The sequence below is a fragment of the Doryrhamphus excisus genome, linkage group LG7 (genome assembly GCF_037039965.1).
Source record: "Doryrhamphus excisus strain RoL-2023G ecotype Guam linkage group LG7, RoL_Dexc_Guam_v1.1, whole genome shotgun sequence".
In the NCBI taxonomy this organism is placed as follows: Eukaryota; Metazoa; Chordata; class Actinopteri; order Syngnathiformes; family Syngnathidae; genus Doryrhamphus; species Doryrhamphus excisus.
Genome location: NC_136363.1, coordinates 3,032,501 through 3,052,756, shown reverse-complemented (window position 1 = coordinate 3,052,756; position 20,256 = coordinate 3,032,501). Strand labels below are relative to the sequence as shown.

General features: G+C 43.2%; 1 protein-coding gene across 2 annotated transcripts in view; it reads left to right on the top strand.

Moving 5' to 3' along the window:
- The window catches only part of ash1l (ash1 (absent, small, or homeotic)-like (Drosophila)), a 41,577-nt gene that overhangs the window by 3,912 nt on the left and 17,409 nt on the right, over positions 1-20,256 (top strand). For both annotated transcript variants that reach the window (XM_058046253.2, XM_058046254.2), the window contains exons 3-13: positions 1,705-2,486; positions 5,671-10,033; positions 12,656-13,328; positions 14,713-14,889; positions 14,980-15,074; positions 16,257-16,330; positions 17,530-17,575; positions 17,703-17,811; positions 17,939-18,145; positions 18,248-18,394; positions 19,870-19,978. In XM_058046253.2, the coding sequence (XP_057902236.2) occupies positions 1,893-2,486; positions 5,671-10,033; positions 12,656-13,328; positions 14,713-14,889; positions 14,980-15,074; positions 16,257-16,330; positions 17,530-17,575; positions 17,703-17,811; positions 17,939-18,145; positions 18,248-18,394; positions 19,870-19,978 (6,594 nt within the window). In that variant the 5' untranslated portion in view covers positions 1,705-1,892. The remainder of the gene's footprint in view (positions 1-1,704; positions 2,487-5,670; positions 10,034-12,655; positions 13,329-14,712; positions 14,890-14,979; positions 15,075-16,256; positions 16,331-17,529; positions 17,576-17,702; positions 17,812-17,938; positions 18,146-18,247; positions 18,395-19,869; positions 19,979-20,256) is intronic.

The following is a 20,256-nucleotide window of genomic DNA, read 5'->3' as shown; positions in this document are numbered from 1 at the left end:
AAGTCAAAATATTAAGTCAAAAAAAATGAAAATAAGGCATTATTCATAAAAAGGTTGTGGGAAAAAAAGTTGATAATAAAGTCAAAATAATATTAAGTTGTAAAAGTAAATTTTGTGTAATTTTATTTTCTATGTAGCGCCACATTACAGCAAAAGTCGTTTATTTTATTTTATTTTTTACTAAGACGTCTATTCTTTTATCAAATCTCCTTAAATAGGCTTCCTGTGGCCTCTTTTTGTGCTGTTGGGCTCTACCAACCAGGTCCTTAGGGGGGCAATAAAACATGAAATAAACACAAACATTTAGAGGACATTTAATAATCAAGTGTTGCATTATTTTAGGCCTTTTTTTTGCACAGTTGTTCTATTTCTTTAGTATTCCCCACATCCTTGTTTGCTGCTTGCTTCTTCTGTAACAAAGTTTCTGAGGGAGTCGAGTTGGCCCCGTGTGGCGAGCAAAATGTGTTTTTTGTTATTGAGACCACAGTTACTTCAGTTTGTGTGCTGTAACTAACTGCCCCTTTGCAAATTTGTGGAGTAGTGGAAAGGGGAAGCGGATGGAAATGCTTAAAATGGTGAATACACAGAGAATGATTGAGTGCTAAAAAAACAAGGGCGGTTTTATTTTGTTATGGTTTGTGTGGTCAATGGTAGTGTGTAGTTTTTAGCCAGTGACTTAAGTGAATCGAGGAGGGTACAGGCGCCGCTAAAATACATCAACTGCTAGCCATTGTATGGTCATATCACTTTGTACTTTGGTACGTGATAAAAAAAACTATATTAATAAAAGAAAACTATATTAATTAATTAATAACTATATGAAACTATATTAGGAAAGCAGGAAGTGAACAAATGTAACAGTTACTAATTGTAAAAGTACCAGAACCAAAAAAAAGAAAGTACCAGTACCATTTAATAAGCGTTGCTTCTTCCTACTCCTTTTGGACATGTGGAACTGTGAACTGATTATGGGATGCATTCAATTGTAATAATTAAAATTAAAATTAAAATTTTCCTCTGCTTATCCTGGTCCAGGTTGCGGAGGCAGCAGTATCAATAGGGTCTAAAATTAAAATTAAAATTAAAATTAAAATTAAAATTAAAATTAAAATTAAAATTAAAATTAAAATTAAAATTAAAATTAAAATTAAAATTAAAATTAAAATTAAAATTAATTTTGCAGCCCCTGAATAATATATTATAAATTTAATATTTAAAAAAATTAAATATGGATTAGAACATTATTAGAGCCCTCTGGACATTAAATAACACCCCTATAGTCACCTTTATACTGGTATCACCCAATACTTTGAGCGAGAGGACTGGTCTACAAAAATTAAAATTAAAATTAAAAAAGTTAAATTAGGATAAAAATTTTAATTTAAATTAAAAAACAAAAACAAACAAAACTATATTATAGGAAGTGAACAAATGTAACAGTTACTGATTGTAAAAGTACCAGATGGAGGGGTAGGATTTAATAAGCTTTGCTTCTTCCTACTCCTTTTGGACAATTCTTTCATTACACATGTTGTCAGTCTCTGTCACTTTCTTTCATTGTCACTCTTTGTGTCACTCTTATGTCGAGCCATTAGCCATCCTGATCCATTGGTCTTCAACCAAAAATATGATAAAAATGGTTTGGTCTTCATGATTAATAACAGTTTGCTTCCACTTTCTCTCCACCTTTCTTTTCTTCTACAGTTGTAGGACGGAGAAAGAGGGACGGACAGACAGGGAAGGATCGGAACCCCCTCAAAACAAGGAGAGCTTCTTCCTCATTGTTATCCCCCCTTCCCCCTTTCCCCTCATCCCTATCCCGCTCCCTATCCTTTATTCTTCCTGGGACACGCATTCCCTGCCTTGTACACTTTTGAGCCCCTGAAGTTTCGATGGATCAGAAGGTTCAGGGAAGAACCGCAACGCCACCTCTTCTCTCGGGTGTTCCCTCTGGGGATCGGGAGAAAGAGGGAGGGGTTGGAAAGATGGAAGAGGACGAGGAGAAGAAGCGGGACAGAGAGAAAGAGGCTTCCGGTGTCTCTGACGGCGCCGCGGCAGGCGGACCGGGAGGCGCCGGCGGCGACGCGTCGCAGTTCTCCGTCAAAGAGAGCAACCTATCCGAGGGCAATGTCAAACTGAAGATCGGCCTTCAAGCAAAACGCATGAAGAAACCTCCCAAGATCTTGGAGAATTATGTATGCAGACCAGCCTTCAGGGCTACAATGAGGAACACGGGGCGGGGAGGCGGTAGCGCTCGAGGGAACCGTGCAGGGAATACAGCTGACGGACCAGGCAGCCAAAGCCAGAGTCCGTCTCATGTCAGGGAAAAAGAGAAGGAGCAGAGCCCGAGTGTGAGCAGACCCGTCTCTTCATCCTCATCCAACCCATCTTCTAAAGCCTCGACACCGCCTCCTCCTGGACTTCCCGCAGCCAGCGCAGCTTCCCCGGCGACTCCTCAAGTGAATGGGAGTACAGCAGGAAAACGAGTAAGTGGGTAACACGGGGCGGTGTTAAGTGTTGTGATTCAACAAAAAATATATATATAATAAAAAAATAATAATATTTATTAAAAAAAAAAAAACTTAAACTATATTAGGAAAGCAGGAAGTGAACAAATGTAACAGCGGGGGCAGCAGTCTCAGTAGGGAAGCCCAGACTTCCCGGTCTAAAATTACAATTACAATTTAAAAAAAACTAAAACAAACTTAAACTATAGTAGGAAAGCAGGAAGTGAACAAATGCAACAGTTACTGATTGTGAAAGTACCAGATGGAGGGGTAGGATTTACTAAGCTTTGCTTCTTCCTACTCCTTTTGGACATGTGGAACTGTGAACTGATTATGGGATGCATTCAATTGTAATCTGATGCATGTTCAAATGAAATAATACCATTACCATTACCAATTAACCTAGCATGTTTTTGGAATGTGGGAGGAAACTGGAGTACAAATAAAAATAAGTAAAAATAAAAATAGTAAAAATAAAATTAAAATAAAAAAATTAAAAAAAATTAAAATAAAAAAAATACAACAAAAAACAAACAAAAAAACAAAATGAAAAAAACAACTTAAACTATATTAGGAAAGCAGGAAGTGAACAAATGTAACAGTTACTGATTGTAAAAGTATGTGGGAGGAAACCGAAGTACAAATAAAAATAAACATAGTAAAAATTACATTTAAAAATTAAAAAACATTAAAATTTTAAAATTTAAAACAAAAAAACAACAAAAAAACCCCCCAACTTAAACTATATTAGGAAAGCAGGAAGTGAACAAATGCAAGTTGCATGTTTCACGGCTATGTGGACCGTAGTATTCCTGCTTTTAATTGGACAATAAATTAAATAAGATACTATTAAATGCGAGGTATAACATACAGTGCTGCATTGATTGTTATTATATTTTCCTGTACAAATAGGCTATTTTGTCCCAATTTACATGACAAAATGAGTTATATGGCATGTCAGAACTTGTGAAAAATACACTGGCATAAATATTGATTTCAGTTAGTGCAGCGATGCATCCTGGTGAAATATTGTTCCTGTATTTAAAAGAAAAAAAGAAAAGGTTTTTCGCATTTTAAAAGCTCGGGTGCCGGTAGCCAAACAAAAGGTGCTTCGCCGTCATAAAAACTTAAAGCTATTGTATGTCTTCGGCTTCAAATTACTTTATTTTCACTGCCTAGCATATGTTGCCCTTGCTCAGGGGTGTTCAAAGTTATTGTTTTTTTTATTGGCTTGCGGCACATTCTAAAAATATATTTTAACAAGAAAATAAATTTAAAAAATTGTATGAAAATAATGTAATTTAAAAAGCATTACTTTTAATTTTAATTTTTTTCCACAATATTGTTTCAACTCCAAATGAACTATTGTATCATTTGAGATGATGGAGTGGTGCGCTCATTAAATAGTCTTTGTGTCGTATGTGGGCCTGTTTTTTCTTTACACTGGCCTCTGGTGATCTGCGCTCTATTTTGTCTGTGTCACTGCTCGCCCTTGTCCCCCTTCCCCCACCACATCCCCCTCCTCTGGATGACCTCCACAGCTCTCCCTCCTTGTCCCCAGTCTGACCCTAGTTAAGTGTTATTGACTTGCCCGGGCCGCGCTCAATGCTATTTATTGCTACTAAATTGAAACAGTTAAGGGCACATTAAGAATTGTAATAGTGTTGCAAAGAATGGCAACTGTGTATTGAATCTCTACAATACGATTTTTACTTTTTGAGAATTACAGAAGTTAAGGTATATTATATTGTCCAAAGGCTTACAGATTGGAGCAGTTATTGTTTAATATGAAAATATGTGCAGCTGCATGGTGGTATAGTGGTTAGCGCCAGGCCTCACAGCTAGGAGACCTGAGTTCAATTCCACCCTCGGCCATGTCTGTGTGCCCGTGCATGTGTGGGTTAATTGGCTAGATGAATTAGCGACTCCAAATTGTCCATAGGTATGAATGTGAGTGTGAATGGTGGTTTGTCTATATGTGCCCTGTGATTGGCTGGCCACCAGTCCAGGGTGTACCCCGCCTCTCGCTCAAAGACAGCTGGGATAGGCTCCAGCACCCCCCGCGACCCTCGTGAGGAAAAGCAGTAGAAAATGAATGAATGAATAAAAATATGCGCGGCTGCATGGTGGTGGAGTGGTTAGTGCAAGGCCTCACATCTAGGAGACCCAAGTTCAATTCCACCCTCGACCATGTCTATTATTTTGCTTCACATCAACATCTTTAAGGGCGGCACGGCGGTCGAGTGGTTAGCGCGCAGACCTCACAGCTAGGAGACTAGGGTTCAATTCCACCCTCGGCTATCTCTTTGTGGAGTTTGCATGTTCTCCCCGTGCATGCGTGGGTTTTCTCCAGTTAATCCGGTTTTCCTCCCACATTCCAAAAACATGCTAGGTTAATTGGCGACTCCAAATTCATCCATAGGTATGAATGTGAGTGTGAATGATTGTTTGTCTATATGTGCCCTGTGATTGGCTGGCCACCAGTCCAGGGTGTACCCGCTCCAGCCTTGGATAGGCTCCAGCACCCCCCGCGACCCTCGTGAGGAAAAGCGGTAGAAAATGAATGAATAAAAATATGTGCGGCTGCATGGCGATCGAGTGGTTAGCGCCAGGCCTCACAGCTCGGAGTCCCGAGTTCAATTCCAACCTTGGCCATCTCTGTGTGGAGTTTGCATGTTCTCCATGTGCATTACTTCGGTTTTCCTCCCACATTCCAAAAACCAAGGTCCAAGGTTAATTGGCGACTCCAAATTGTCCATAGGTATGAATGTGAGTGTGAATGGTTGTTTGTCTATATGTGCCCTGTGATTGGCTGGCCACCAGTCCAGGGTGTACCCCGCCTCTTGTCCGAGGATAGGCGGCAGAAAATGAATGAATGAATGAAATGAGCATGTTCTGTTCACACATCACAATGTAAACAAACACATTTCATAATGGACTATGCAATGCAAACCGGTGGAATCGAATGCAGAATATGCCTGACCATATGTAATTGCAGCAGTTTTTTAGCATTAGCTCTTGAAAACCAGCGAGTAATCAGCCAGTTTTCATGCTGGTTTATTTGTATTGATTTGAATATATTTGTATTATTTCTAATACTTTGCAGTTGTTCATCAACCACCTGTTAGCTCACAGTAACTTTTAATGCATTGTTTTTTTACAGGGTCCCCCAAAGATGGACGGCGTATCGGATGCAAAGTCAGATACTAAAGTAGCTACCGCCACATCTGAGCGACCCCTGAATCTTCATCGCCCTCTCACGGATGGCAAACTTCACCCATCTGGGAAGAAAACGCCAACTTTGCAATTCAACCAGCGGGCGTCGTCACCTTCGTCACCGACGCCTGTATCAAAAGAAGCTAGCGGTGAAGGCGTTAAAACTCCTCAGTACACCTACAGCAGTGAAAGCCAACGAGACAAGGACAAGGACGTTCAAAGCTGGGGAGCCCCCACCGTCACGGAGAAATTAGCTCAGCTCATAGCGACCTGTCCGCCGTCAAAGACCCCCAAGCCCGTCAAACCTGCTAAGACCGACGCCGCTGCCCCCATTTCAAGCTCAGGTTTTATGACCCCCACCGCAAAGCAGCGAGACCGAGCTATGGCCAATCGGAACACCTATTCAAGAATTGCTCACCTTTCTCCCCCGCTCCCGGTGTCACGGCCGCCTGGTCGGCCGTACGGTTCTCGGAACAAAGACAGCGTTGTCGAGAACTCGCCCACCTTGACGCTAAAAACGAAGGAGGACGCAGATGGGACCGGGAAACCCAGTAGCGGCAGTATAAACCCAAGCGGCGGTAATAGCGGTACTACGGCGCTCACCTGCGGAAGTACCCGACTCCCTTCCTCGGCGAAGGACATCAACAGCGACAACATGAACGGTAGCATTCCGAAACCGCAGACGTGCGCTACTCTCTGCTCACCCAGCACAACAACTCTGCCGTCTCGTCCGCTTTCCCCCTCCCCGACCACGACAGCCGAGCAAAGGATCAGTCACCGAAGCTCCCCGGCCGCTTCGCTAGCCGACCACGCTCGAGAGACGCCCGTCTCGGCAGACGACGGCGTTCCAAATCTGAGGGAACCGGGAAGGGACATCTCCAGAGACCTGACCCATTGCTCCTCGACAGGAATAGCAAAGCCGGAAGGCAAAGACAAAGGGTCTTGCAGTCAGTCAATCCGAGCGGATCGGGACATGAACTTGAGCCCGTGTAAGCGTAGCCCCAACCGGGGACGCACCAGCAGCCCCCCGGAAGCCGTAAGACCAAGAGCATCCACTTCACCCGAACCAGATCTTGAAGACAGCCCACAAACTCCTCTCCGAGACGAGTCTCCGGATTCTTCGATGGATTCTGCGACTGAGCAGGACAGTAAACCTCTTAAAAAACGTCGAGGACGGAAGCCTCGCTGGAGCCGCGCTATCAACAAAGTACATAGTCAAAGAGCAGGCCACGACGGGCCCTTTGACCAGAGCAAAACCACCATACCCCTATCGTCCGCCTTGGATACCGCGGTTAAGAGACCAGTGGGGAGACCTCCCAGCTCAAATAAAACCAAACCAAATATTCTCCAACAAAGTTCAATGTCGCATATCTTCCAACCCCAGGTCAAGAAAAGGGGAAGACCAAAGTCCAAGATGCCAACGCTCGACGCGCCAGCCTGTCGGCGTCCGTCGAATAAATTGGCAACATCGAAGGTTTATTCAACTTTTTTAAAGTCTAAAGAAGAACCAGACCCCCCTGTTCTGCATCCGGAGATTGACCTGAACCCGCCGAAACCTATGCTTCGAAAACGTGGACGCCCGAAGCGGCTCCCGCCGAACTTACCCCAAGAGAGTCACCCCCCGACATTAGCTCCCGAGGCAGGGGACTCAGGAGATCGGCGATATCACAACAAAGGCAACGGTCAGCTGATTATGAAAACAATCATCGGTAAAATCAACAAGATGAAAAGTGTCAAACGGAAGCGGATTCTTAGTCAGATCCTGTTAGGACCGAGAAAAGAAGACCCTCCCAAAGTGACCCCGAGCGCGGTCATTGGATCCGTGGGAGCCGCATCGCAGTCTTTGTCGTCTCTGGCCGCTTCGCTCGGCGGGAAACTAGGACCGCTAATTAACGTTAGCAAAAAAGGCACAATATATATGGGTAAGAGGAGGGGTCGTAAACCGAAAGCGGCGAGCGCCACGGCATCGACGGCACCGCCGGAACCCTTCCTGTCCCCAACCACCACCACCACCACGTCTCCTCTGCATCACCATCAGTCTCAGCAACACTCGGAAATATTCCCTTCCCCGTCTCTCTCCCAATCGAGCGGCGGCCATAGTCCCATTAGCGACGCCAGTTTCGTCGAGCCGGGATCGGTGCACTTTTCCGGTCATTCGCACTATTCAAACACCCATCACAGTCACAGCACGTTCGTTTTCCCCCCTCCGACTTTCTCCGCCCCGAATCTCCGCAATCCTGTCCTTGGCTCGACCTTATCGATGGCGACGTCGGGCTCTCAGAAAAAGTCATCTTTCCGTGGATACCACCACCCCCACCCCCACCACCACCACCACTACAGGCAGCACTACAACTACCACAAGCTATCCCCTCCTCGGCCGCTTCACCCCACCTCGCCCGCCCCGCTCAGTGAACTGAAAGAAGCCACCCCATCCCCGGTCAGCGAGTCCCACAGCGAGGAAACAGTGCCCAGTGACAGCGGTATCGGAACCGACAACAACAGCACCTCCGATCGTGGCGAGAAAGCCGGAGCAGGAGGCTTGGGAGGAATCGGGTTGGCGGCCGGGATCGGCAGCGGGTTATTAATACCTGGAGTCATCGGTTCAGCTGTGGGCGCCCGCATGGGGCTTAATTCTAGAGGCAGACGGCGGCACTCGGCCGTGCTCGTGGAACATCCGTCGCCTTCTCCGTCTCCGCACGCAACAAGGTTATCGCCGGATCCGCTGAGACCTCACCCGGCGGCTTCCTCTGCGTCCCTAATGGGACACAAGGAAAAACATAAACATAAATGTAAACGCCGTAACCACGGGTGCCCGGGATATGAAAAGCTTAAACGACAGAAAAGAAAACGCAAGAAGAAATACCTCCAACTCCGCTCCCGGCGCATCGACCCGAACTTTCTCGCTGAACTGGATGAAATTGTTATAAGAATGAGTGAAATCCGCATAGCGCACCGTACCACGGGGCACCGCCTTGGCAGCGGCATCGCATTGTCAGCAGGAGCAAAAAGAATGCCGGGAGTCGCCAACCGCGCCGCCGGTTTAAGTAGCCCCACTGGCCCTCCGCCACATCATTACATCCACCGAGATCTCCTGCCCACAATCTTCAGGGTTAACTTTGGCAGCTTCTATTCCCACCCTGCGTACTCCTGCGACCCGTTGCACTATGTCCGCAAACCGGACATGAAAAAGAAACGCGGGCGACCCCCGAAACCCAGAGAGTCCATGTCCGAAGTAGCTTTTGTACCAGGGCTCGGATTCCCACTCTCCGGCGGCGGCTTCTACCATCCGTCCTACAGTGTTCCTTATTCCTCCGGACCCCTCGGTTTGGGTTACTACAGGGGCTATCCTCCGGCTAGCGCTCTGTATCCTCACCCACATCATCAGTCGCCCCACACCGCCCCTTCTCACCATTCTACTCATTCGCCCACTTTCCCTCCACCTCCCCCGACATCTTACATGCATCATCACCACCCCTCGCACCTCCTCCTAAACCCTTCTAAGTTCCACAAGAAGAAACACAAGCTACTTAGGCAGGACTACCTAGGAGGAGGAAGGTCCCCCGTTCTTTACCCACCCATGTCCTCCGAGTTGTCGTTCAACTGGCACCACAAACACAAACACCGACACAAACACCGAGAGCGATGCGCCGACGACGACAGAGACGAAGAAGAAGCTATAGGAGCACCGGGGAATCGAACCGGGCCGGGTTTGTCTGACGGCAGAGCATTAGGCAAAGCGGAAAGACTCGGTAGCCTGGGAATGGCGGAGTCCTTGCAACAATGCCGCTTTGGACGGAGAACCTCCGGCAACAGTTCCAGCAAGCCGGGTGGTGCCGCGTTATCCAACTCTCCGTCTTCTTCATCCTCGTCTTCTGCAGATCGGTACAAACGCAAAGAAAGCTCGGTGTCTTGTTTGGGACCCTCGAGACTAACTCTGGGAAACGGCTCCAAAAACCAACACTCGGCGGAGTCCTGGTTTAGATTAGGGAGCCCCGAGAACGACTACTCGAAGCTTTCACGTCGTCACGTATTGCCCAGTCAAGGCCCTTTCTCAGACGGACGCGCTCAAGAACTTCCTGCTTGCTCAGACAGTGAAGACGAGGAGCCTCTCACGCCCACCGAAGACGTGGAACCCAGGGGCCACGATTCTCCCAATCTCACAAACTTGTTTGCCTCCGCCTTCACCCGCACTAACTTGAGGGGGTGTCGGAACAGGAAGAACGAGGCAGCGCCAGGGAACGCCAGCTTCTCCTCTTTGGAACGAAAACTAAGGAAGGACCCTTCGATTTCGGCAGAGAGAAGAGAATTAGGTAAGTGAAAATCGTCGCCACTTTTATTAGACAGCCTCTCAACAAAGAAATCAAAGAAGTCAACACATTATTCAGTCACATACACTGGCGGTGGTAAACTACATCTGTAGTCACAGCTGCCTTGGGGTAATATGACCGAATAATGGCTGCCAATTTGTGCCTTACGGCCTCTCCAACCACCACCAAAACATTCATTCACATTCACACACCAGTATGGTCCGCACCGGAGGGACGATGAGTGGGAGTGTCTTGCTCATGGGCACAATGACAGTAGCCGCGGAATCTTATCGAATGACCTTTCCGAAAGCAACGGTATACATGGAAAGGAATATTCCAATCACGTGTCTACATGCGGCGCTATAATCAACCAGAATAGTCAATGGGGGGCATGCCCAGTAAAACGTAAACATCAACATCACATGATACCGACTTCCTGGAGTTTTTCTTTCGCTTGTTGGAATAACTATTTATTCATAATATTCATTCATACATTCATTAATTTTCTAACGCTTATCCTCACAAGGGAATAAACTCATAATATTATGAGTAGCATATAAAAAATAAAAATAAAAGAATAAATTTATATATATATATATATATATATATATATATATATATATATATATATATATATATATATATATATATATATATATAGGTTACATTCTTTCCGTTTGAGCAAATAACCTGAATGGAATTGGAATATTTGGGTCCATGTAAACGTGGCTATTGTGTTAGATCTGACAAATCTTAAGTAACTTTGATCAAACATAGAATTGTTAATAGTTAATAGTGTGCTTAAAGTACTTAAAGTGTGGTTCAAATTCCGTCTTGTGTGTTAGAAATGCCAATTTATTCATTCCTTTTATTTTTTTACAACATGCCAAAAGCCTATAAGAATACAAAAAAGGCACCTTCCTGCCAAAAATGGCCCCCAGGCTGCACTTTGGACCCCACTGCTTTAAAAACAAGCAATGCTAGTATCATGTATTATTGTTTTTTCTGTTCCTACATAAAGTTGTTTCTGGAGGGAAAAAAAAACGGTAAAATGATCTACGCGCACACTGCCTGACATTTGGTAGCGCTTAGTAGTGGTTATGGGCTTGGCAAAAAAATACATAATAACTGCACTGAAAATGCGGATGACCACAGTTGATGTAGTATTTCAGCCAATACTCATCTTAGCAAAGGCGTGGAGTATTTTCTTAGCAAGTTATATTTAGTTTATGTCGCTTTTGAGTGTCCAGTCCGTAAAACCTGGTCCGATTGTTTAGCAGACCCTTAGCTGTTGTTGCTAAGTTAATGTTTTTCTTGGTTCATGCCACATTGGAAATGTGTGTTGGGGGGGAATAGAATAAGGCCCCTGTTTAGTCTCGGAATGGTGCTGTTTTAACTTCAAACCAAGACAGGGTAATCCTGGATTAGTACTCAGGGGTCGTGTGGTGGTCACAGACTGGACTCTATAGTGGGAAACAATGAAATGAAAAGTATTCCGAGTGTATGAACATGTGATTGATGGAAATCAATGTTTGTCTACTAATCTGACACGGATCCAACAATGATTTAAAATCAATTTTAGCTCGACTGCTGATCTGTTGGGTTGTCAAAATGAGTTATTGGGGAAACATAATGGACTTTTGACTTTCAACGAAGAAAGTATATGTATTCATTTAGGCCAGGGGTCTCAAACTCAATTTACCTGGGGGCCACTGGAGCTAGGGTCTGGGCAAGGTTCCCCCCCCCCCCCCAAAAAAAACAAACAAAAAAAAAACGCATTTATTAAAAACAGAAAAATATACAAACTTTTTCAGTGCTTGGGTTCCGATTTTCTACAAGAAAAGCTCTGATAAAACATTCCACTGTTCTCAAATATCTTAATTTTTATTTTTCTGCTGATGAAAAAGAAGATCAATCAATCAGTAATAAATAAATATAATAATAATAAAACAGCAAATAATAAAAACTTAAGAAACTACATACAGTTGGTGGGTAGACAAATTATTTTTTTCAGATTAAAATTAACAAATTAACATATATATAATATTCTTTATATATATAAATATAAATAAAATTATATATTTTTTAATTTTTATTATTTAAAATTTAATTATATATTTAAATTATATATATTTATATATATAATTTTACCATTTATGGAAATTGAAATTGAGGGGTATAGTGACAAAAAAGGCCTACATGCTCACACCAAAAGTATTAAAAACAACATTTTCATGGATGAGGAAACCTAAGAAGGTAACCAATACATGAGAAGCAAATTTAATGGAAACCGACCCGTTAACAATAAGACATGATACCAGAAAGCTAACACAAGAGGAAAGTTAAAGTTGTCATGATATCAAAAAGTTTGAAAAAAAACAATAACAAAATGAAAGTTATTACTTAATAAAACATTTTTAACCGCGGAATCTTCCTTCTAACAGAACATCTATGAACTGGATTCAAACAAGTGTACAACAAAGCCAAGAAAATGACATTCACAACAATAACATAAACTGATATGAATGTGATAACTGATACTGTATAATGCAAAGATCTGCAATAAAATTGCACAAATCATTTAATTAATTGTTTTTTTTCTTCTGTTTCTAAAAAAAAAAAAAGAGACTCCAAATATACCGACAAGAGCCGGCAACCTCTCCGCAACCTCCGAAGGACCTGAAGGATCCATGCACCGTCGCCAGCAACTCCATCGCCAGTCGTCCATGTTTTACTCTCACGGCTCATCGGCCTCCTCGTGCGTTTTCCCTCCCAAAGACTGCTGCCCCGACGCTTCCCTGCCTCACCAGCCTCATCGCGCTCAGCCATCCAAGCACAGCCTCCATCATGTCAACAAAATCCTCCGTGCCAAGAAGCTGCAGAGGCAAGCTCGAACGGGAAACAATATGGTGAAAAAGAGAGGCCCCGGACGCCCCAGGAAACACCCGCTACCCTCGCCGACGCCATCGCCACCGCCTGCCATTGAACTAAATCAAACACGGCACAGAGTGGGAGTGGGTGATCGGCCAATGGGGGGCAGGCTCTGGGATGGGGACACTGTCAAAGATACCATAGAGTCAGTTGTCAAAGACCAGAGAAGCAAAGGCCAGAAAAGGAAACACTGGGAGCGGGATGATGGCGAGGAGGAAGAAGAAGAAGAACAGGAAGAAGGGGAGGTCGAAGACACGATGGAGCAATTGCCGGACAAAGAACAGAACCTGAGCAGCCTGGTGGCGAGATCCAGACCGGGATCTGGAAGGGGATGGCTTGCCCAGGATGAGATCCGTCACTTCCAGAGGTAAACATAGTTCTGCTCTACATCTGAATGCATATTAATTTATTAACATGTCAACATAACTACTGCTGCGCTGGAGCCTATCCCAGCTGTCTTCGGGCGAGAGGCGGGGTACACCCTGGACTGGTGGCCAGCCAATCACAGGGCGCATATAGACAAACAACCATTCACACTCACATTCATACCTATGGACAATTTGGAGTGACCAATTAACCTAGCATGTTTTTGGAATGTGGGAGGAAAACCGGAGGACCCGGAAAAAAACCCCATGCATGCACGGGGAGAACATGCAAACTCCACACAGAGATGGCCGAGGGTGGGGGATTGAACTCAGGTCTCCTAGCTGTGAGGTCTGCGCGCTAACCACTTGCCCACCGCCATGCAGCCGATACATTGGTACATGTTTGTATATTTATTAGTTATAACTTGGGAGTGTTAAGTTGCTGTGTGATGAGTTTAGTGATCACCCATGCATGCACGGGGAGAACATGCAAACTCCACACAGAGATGGCCGAGGGTGGGGGATTGAACTCAGGTCTCCTAGCTGTGAGGTCTGCGCGCTAACCACTTGACCACCGCCATGCAGCCGATACATTGGTACATGTTTGTATATTTATTAGTTATAACTTGGGAGTGTTAAGTTGCTGTGTGATGAGTTTAGTGATCACCCATGCATGCACGGGGAGAACATGCAAACTCCACACAGAGATGGCCGAGGGTGGGATTGAACTCAGGTCTCCTAGCTGTGATTTCTGCACGCTAACCACTCGACCACCGCCATGCAGCCGATATATTGGTATATGTTTGTATATTTATTAGTTATAACTTGGGAGTGTTAACATGCTGTGTGATGAGTTTAGTGATCACCCATGCATGCACGGGGAGAACATGCAAACTCCACACAGAGATGGCCGAGGGTGGGGATTGAACCCTTGTCTCCTAGCTGTGAGGTCTAACCACTCGACCGCCGTGCAGTCGATATATTGGTATATGTTTGTATATGTATTAGTTATAACTTGGGAGTGTTAAGTTGCCGTGTGATGAGTTTAGTGATCACCCATGCATGCACGGGAACCCTGGTCTCCTAGCTGTGAGGTCTAACCACTCGACCGCCGTGCAGCCGATATATCGGTATATGTTTGTATATTTATTAGTTATAACTTGGGAGTGTTAAGTTGCTGTGTGATGAGTTTAGTGATCACCCATGCACGCACGGGGAGAACATGCAAACTCCACACAGAGATGGCCGAGGGTGGGATTGAACCCTGGTCTCCTAGCTGTGAGGTCTGCGCGCTAACATAAACATAGTTCCGCTCTATATCTGAATGCATATTAATTTTAGTGTTCGATGTACATGTAACCTGTTTAAACACGATTCTGTCCTTAGCTCAGGGGAGACTAAGACAGACGGTCATCACGCCACTGAACGTCAAGACGCCGACTCTAAGGAGCAAACGTCAGCCATCCCCATGACCACCAGCCAACGGGAGAAGAGACCAGCTAGACCTCCAAAGAAGAAGTTCCAGAAGGCGGGACTTTACTCTGATGTGTATAAGACCGAAGAGTAAGTCTTCACTTGACCTCAAGTCACACTTTTTACCTCAGGGCTTTACTTTTTTTTATTTTTTTACTTTTTTTTTTTTTTTTTTTCCAGCCCCCGCAGTCAACTCCTGCAGCTAAAGAAAGAGAAACTGGAGTACATACCTGGGGAACATGAGTATGGATTATTTCCAGCACCCATACATGTTGGTGAGTCACATGTCTGTCTTGTTTTATGGATACTGACAGTCAATGAAAACTTAATATATATGCATATTTGTACTCGTACTTGTGGATTTTTTGTTGACTCGGGTCGTTGAGGTAATGATGAGTTGTCACGGGTCATTGCACAAGTGGACCAAATCCACATTGCACAATACTCGGTGGGTGTTTGCATCATTTGGAATGGAATGGAATGGCCTTTATTGTTATTATACAAGATGTACAACATGAGATTGGAGAGCTTCTTTCAGTGCAATAGTCAAGTAATCATATATGGTAACTTAAAAAAAAAAAACAGGGTTTTCCCCATGTCTCAGCAAGGCAACAGAGTCATGTGACTTTCTCATGCCAATCAGCCAAGATCAGACAACATCACAGGAAGTGACATCAATCACAGTCACTCTTAACTACAGTAACTCTGTTGATGTCACCTTGTGCAGTTTGACCTGTCCCTTTTCCATACCCTAAATGGGCAAGGAACCGTATATGGTAACTTCTTTGATCTTCATTTGCACCCAAAACCTGAAACTTTTTTTAAAAAGTAAAAAGAGAAAAATTAAAAAAAAAAAAAAATCTAAACGATATTAGGAAAGCAGGAAGTGAACAAATGTAACAGTTACTGATTGTAAAAGTACCAGATGGAGGGGTAGGATTTAATAAGCTTTGCTTCTTCCTACTCCTTTTGGACATGTGGAACTGTGAACTGATTATGGGATGCATTCAATTGTAATCTGATGCATGTTCAAATGAAATAAAACCATTACCATTACCAATCCTCGTACTGGAACCACTAAACAGTGATAAACGAGGGATTACTGCAAACACCATAAAAACACCAGCAGCATGAGGCCTAACGTGTTCCTGCGGTAGTGAATCTATTCTTAACTGAGCTGTGTCTACACTGGTCATGTAATGTGGTTCAAAGGAATGACAACAAAACAGCAAAGCTTCATCAAAGCTCAGCAGTAGGAGTTGTCCTCTCAGTCGCATGTGGTTGGGAAAATAATGTCTGGCAGCACACCTTTTATTGGTAACCACAAATTGCTGTGTGTCTCTATGGTGGGGGGTTAAGCAAATAAGCTTTCAGTAAGTTTTCCGGGCCTTAAGTTGCAGATCAACACTGTTTTTCAGTTTTCACATCATTTTTTTTTTTTCTGTTTGATGCTTCAGGAAAATACTTGAGACAGAAACGCATCGATTTCCAACTGCCTTATGACATCCTCTGGCTGTGGAAACATGATCAGGTGAGCAGTCATATTGTGTGCCTCAACTTTCCTTCCTTGCTTCCTTCCTTGCTTCCCTCCTTCCTTCCTTCCTTCCTTGCTTCCTTCCTTGTTTCCTTCCTTTTTTCCTTCCTTGTTTCCTTCCTTCCATCCTTGCTTGTTTCCTTCCTTCCATCCTTGCTTCCTTGCTTCCTTGCTTGCTTCCTTGCTTCCTTGTTTCCTTCCTTGCTTCCTTGTTTCCTTCCTTCCTTGCTTCCTTCCTTCCTTGCTTCCTTCCTTCCTTGCTTCCTTCCTTCCTTGTTTCCTTCCTTCCTTCCTTGCTTCCTTCCTTGTTTCCTTCCTTCCTTGCTTCCTTGCTTCCTTCCTTCCTTGCTTCCTTCCTTCCTTGCTTCCTTCCTTCCTTGTTTCCTTCCTTCCTTGCTTCCTTCCTTGCTTCCTTCCTTCCTTCCTTCCTTGCTTCCTTGTTTCCTTCCTTCCGTGCTTCCTTGCTTGCTTCCTTGCTTGCTTCCTTGCTTCCTTCCTTCCTTGCTTCCTTCCTTGCTTGCTTGCTTCCTTCCTTGCTTCCTTGCTGGCTTGCTTGCTTGCTTCCTTGCTTGCTTGCTTCCTTTCTTGCTTGCTTCCTTGCTTGCTTCCTTTCTTACTTGCTTCCTTTCTTGCTTCCTTTCTTGCTTCCTTGCTTGCTTCCTTGCTTGCTTCCTTCCTTGCTTTCTTCCTTGCGTCCTTCCTTGCCTCCTTCCTTCCTTGCTGCCTTCCTTGCTTCCTTCCTTGCTTCCTTCCTTGCTTCCTTCCTTGCTTCCTTCCTTCCTTCCTTCCTTCCTTCATTTTCTACCGCTTATCCTCACGAGGGTCATGAGCGTGCTGGAGCCTATCCCAGCTGTCTTGGGGCGAGAGGCGGGGTACACCCTGGACTGGTGGCCAGCCAATCACAGGGCACATATAGACAAACAACCATTCACACTCACATTCATACCTATGGACAATTTGGAGTGGCTAATTAACCTAGCATGTTTTTGGAATGTGGGAGGAAACCGGAGTACCCGGGAAAAAAAAACCCACCCATGCACGGGGAGAACATGCAAACTCCACACAGGAGATGGCAGAGGGTGGGATTGAACTCAGGTCTCCTAGCTGTGAGGCCTGTACGCTAACCACTCGACCGCCGTGCAGCCTTGTCTACTGTTTTTCCTCATGAGGCTGTCTTTTGTTTATTTTTTTTCCAGCTATACAAGAGGCCTGACGTCCCTCTTTATAAAAAAATCAGATCAAGTAAGTACTCAAAGTCGTTATTCAATTCCACTATAACATACTAAATTGTATAGCATATACTTTGTCAGGCAGGCAGCGTGGGTTTACGTGATGTTGACTGACCACACCTTCCTTATTTGTTTCACAGATGTATATGTCGATGTCAAGCCCCTCTCTGGTTATGAAACAACTACCTGCAGCTGTCGAGGCCCCGAGAACACAAACGAAAAAGGCTGTCTGGATGACTGCCTGAATAGGTAACACAACAATGCCTCCAAAGAACCAGCATTCAACGACTTATAATACAACTGTTATGAATATAAACATAAACATCAAATCACACTCTAGTTGTATCGACGTAAAATCTCTTGGCAATTTCTCCAGGATGAGTTTTGCCGAATGCTCGCCCAGCACTTGTCCATGCCGCGAGCAGTGTGACAACCAGCACATCCAGAGGCACGAATGGGTCCAATGTCTGGAGCGATTTCGTGCCGAGGGCAAGGGCTGGGGCATCCGTACCAAGGAGAGTCTACGGTCTGGTCAGTTCATTATCGAGTACCTGGGAGAAGTGGTCAGCGAGCACGAGTTCAGGTGAGATGCTCGAAACCATGCACTGTACAGGAGCATTATTATTATTATTATTATTACTATTATTTGTTATTTTTTGTTAAATTGGAACTTGTGTTTTTTTAGGAGTCGTATGATGCAACAGTACTTTGCTCACAGTGGCCATTACTGTCTCAACCTGGATAGTGGCATGGTGATTGACAGCTACAGAATGGGCAATGAGGCACGCTTCATCAACCACAGTTGTGAACCCAACTGTGAGATGCAGAAGTGGTGAGCGTCAGAGCGTCTTTCTACCTCCCGCTGGTCATTTTGGCGATGCGTTTGGGTTCTCGTGTATAGTTGATGAAAATGCTATTCTCTTGAGGTTGGCATTTTGGAATTTATTCCTTCTGATACTCTCAACAATTGAAAAAATATATAAATATATATATATTTTATAACTAGGGATGTCTGATAATTATCAGTACTGATAATTATGGTACTAAATATATAAATAATATAATATAAATATAATACTGGTTGGCATTTAGGAATTTATTCCTTCTGATACTCTCAACAATTGAAAAAAAATATATATTTTATAACTAGGGATGCCCGATAATTATCAGTACTGATAATTATGGTAATAAATATATAAATAATATAATATAAATATAATACTGGTTGGCATTTTGGAATTTATTCCTTCTGATACTCTCAACAATTGAAAAAAATATAAATATATATATATATTTTATAACTACGGATGTCCGATAATTATCAGTACTGATAATAATGGTAATAAATATATAAATATAAATAATATAATATAAATATAATACTGGTTGGCATTTTGGAATTTATTCCTTCTGATACTCTCAACAATTGAAAAAATATATAAATATATATATATATATTTTATAACTAGAGATGTCCGATATTTATCAGTACTGATAATCATGGTAATATATAAATATAAATATAAATATAAATATAAATATAAATATAAATATAAATATAAATATAAATATAAATATAAATATACTGGTTGGCATTTTGGAATTGAAAAAAAAAACAATTGAAAAAATATATAAATATGTATATATCTTCTAAGTAGGGATGTCCGATAATTATCAGTACTGATAATTATGGTAATAAATATAAATGTAAATATAAATAATATAATATACCAATTGTTGATACTCTCAACAATTGGAAAAAATATATAAATATATATATATTTTATAACTAGGGATGCCCGGTAATTATCATTACTGATAATTACCGGCCCCCATTGTGGTTCACAGTGGAAATAATAATAACAACAACTGGAAATAATCCACAATGACAAATTGCGAGGTTCTTCCCTCCTCTGCCATCTTCTCAATCCGAGGCACGGCTGGCTGCATGTTGATGTGCACGCTTGTGTAACCAAGAGCGGCTTAACTAAAATAAAAAGAGCAATGGAGGACTTTGACCTCTCAAAGGTCAGCCATCCTGTCACTGGGCCTCACTTAAAAAGTGTGCAGAACTTAGCTCTTCTTCCTTTTTTCCCTGTTTTATTGTCATAGTAACGGCGAAACGTTGCATAAGACAAAAAGGTACTGCTTATTGCAATAATCTCTTCCTTGAAAATACGGCTTTATATTTGCTATATTTGCTGTAGCTGATGTGCAAAATGTCCTTGTGCTTCATTGGTTCTGCAATGGACTGATTATTCATGAGGAAGGCGCAACTCACTCTAACCGAGTCCTTCTGACTTTCAGGTCAGTTAATGGGGTGTACAGAATTGGTCTGTTTGCGCTCAAGGACATCAGCAGCGGTACGGAGCTCACCTACGACTACAACTTTCATTCCTTCAACACAGAAGAGCAGGTGAAAAAAACATTTTGTCATTTTTTTTTGTCTCCTACTTGCTATTTTAGGGCAGTCAACTGTGATTAATCACTAGATTTTTATCGTTGATCGGGATTAATCATGCTGTTATTTTTTGTTTACCTTAGAGATATATTTTTTTACATTATAATAAAACAGGAGGGTGTTGCTTTATTGTATTAAATTAGGGGGACTCCAAAGTGCGGCCCTAAATTTAACTACAACAAGAAAACAGCAAAAAAAAAATAAAGGAAAACTCAGGCATAATTATACAAGAA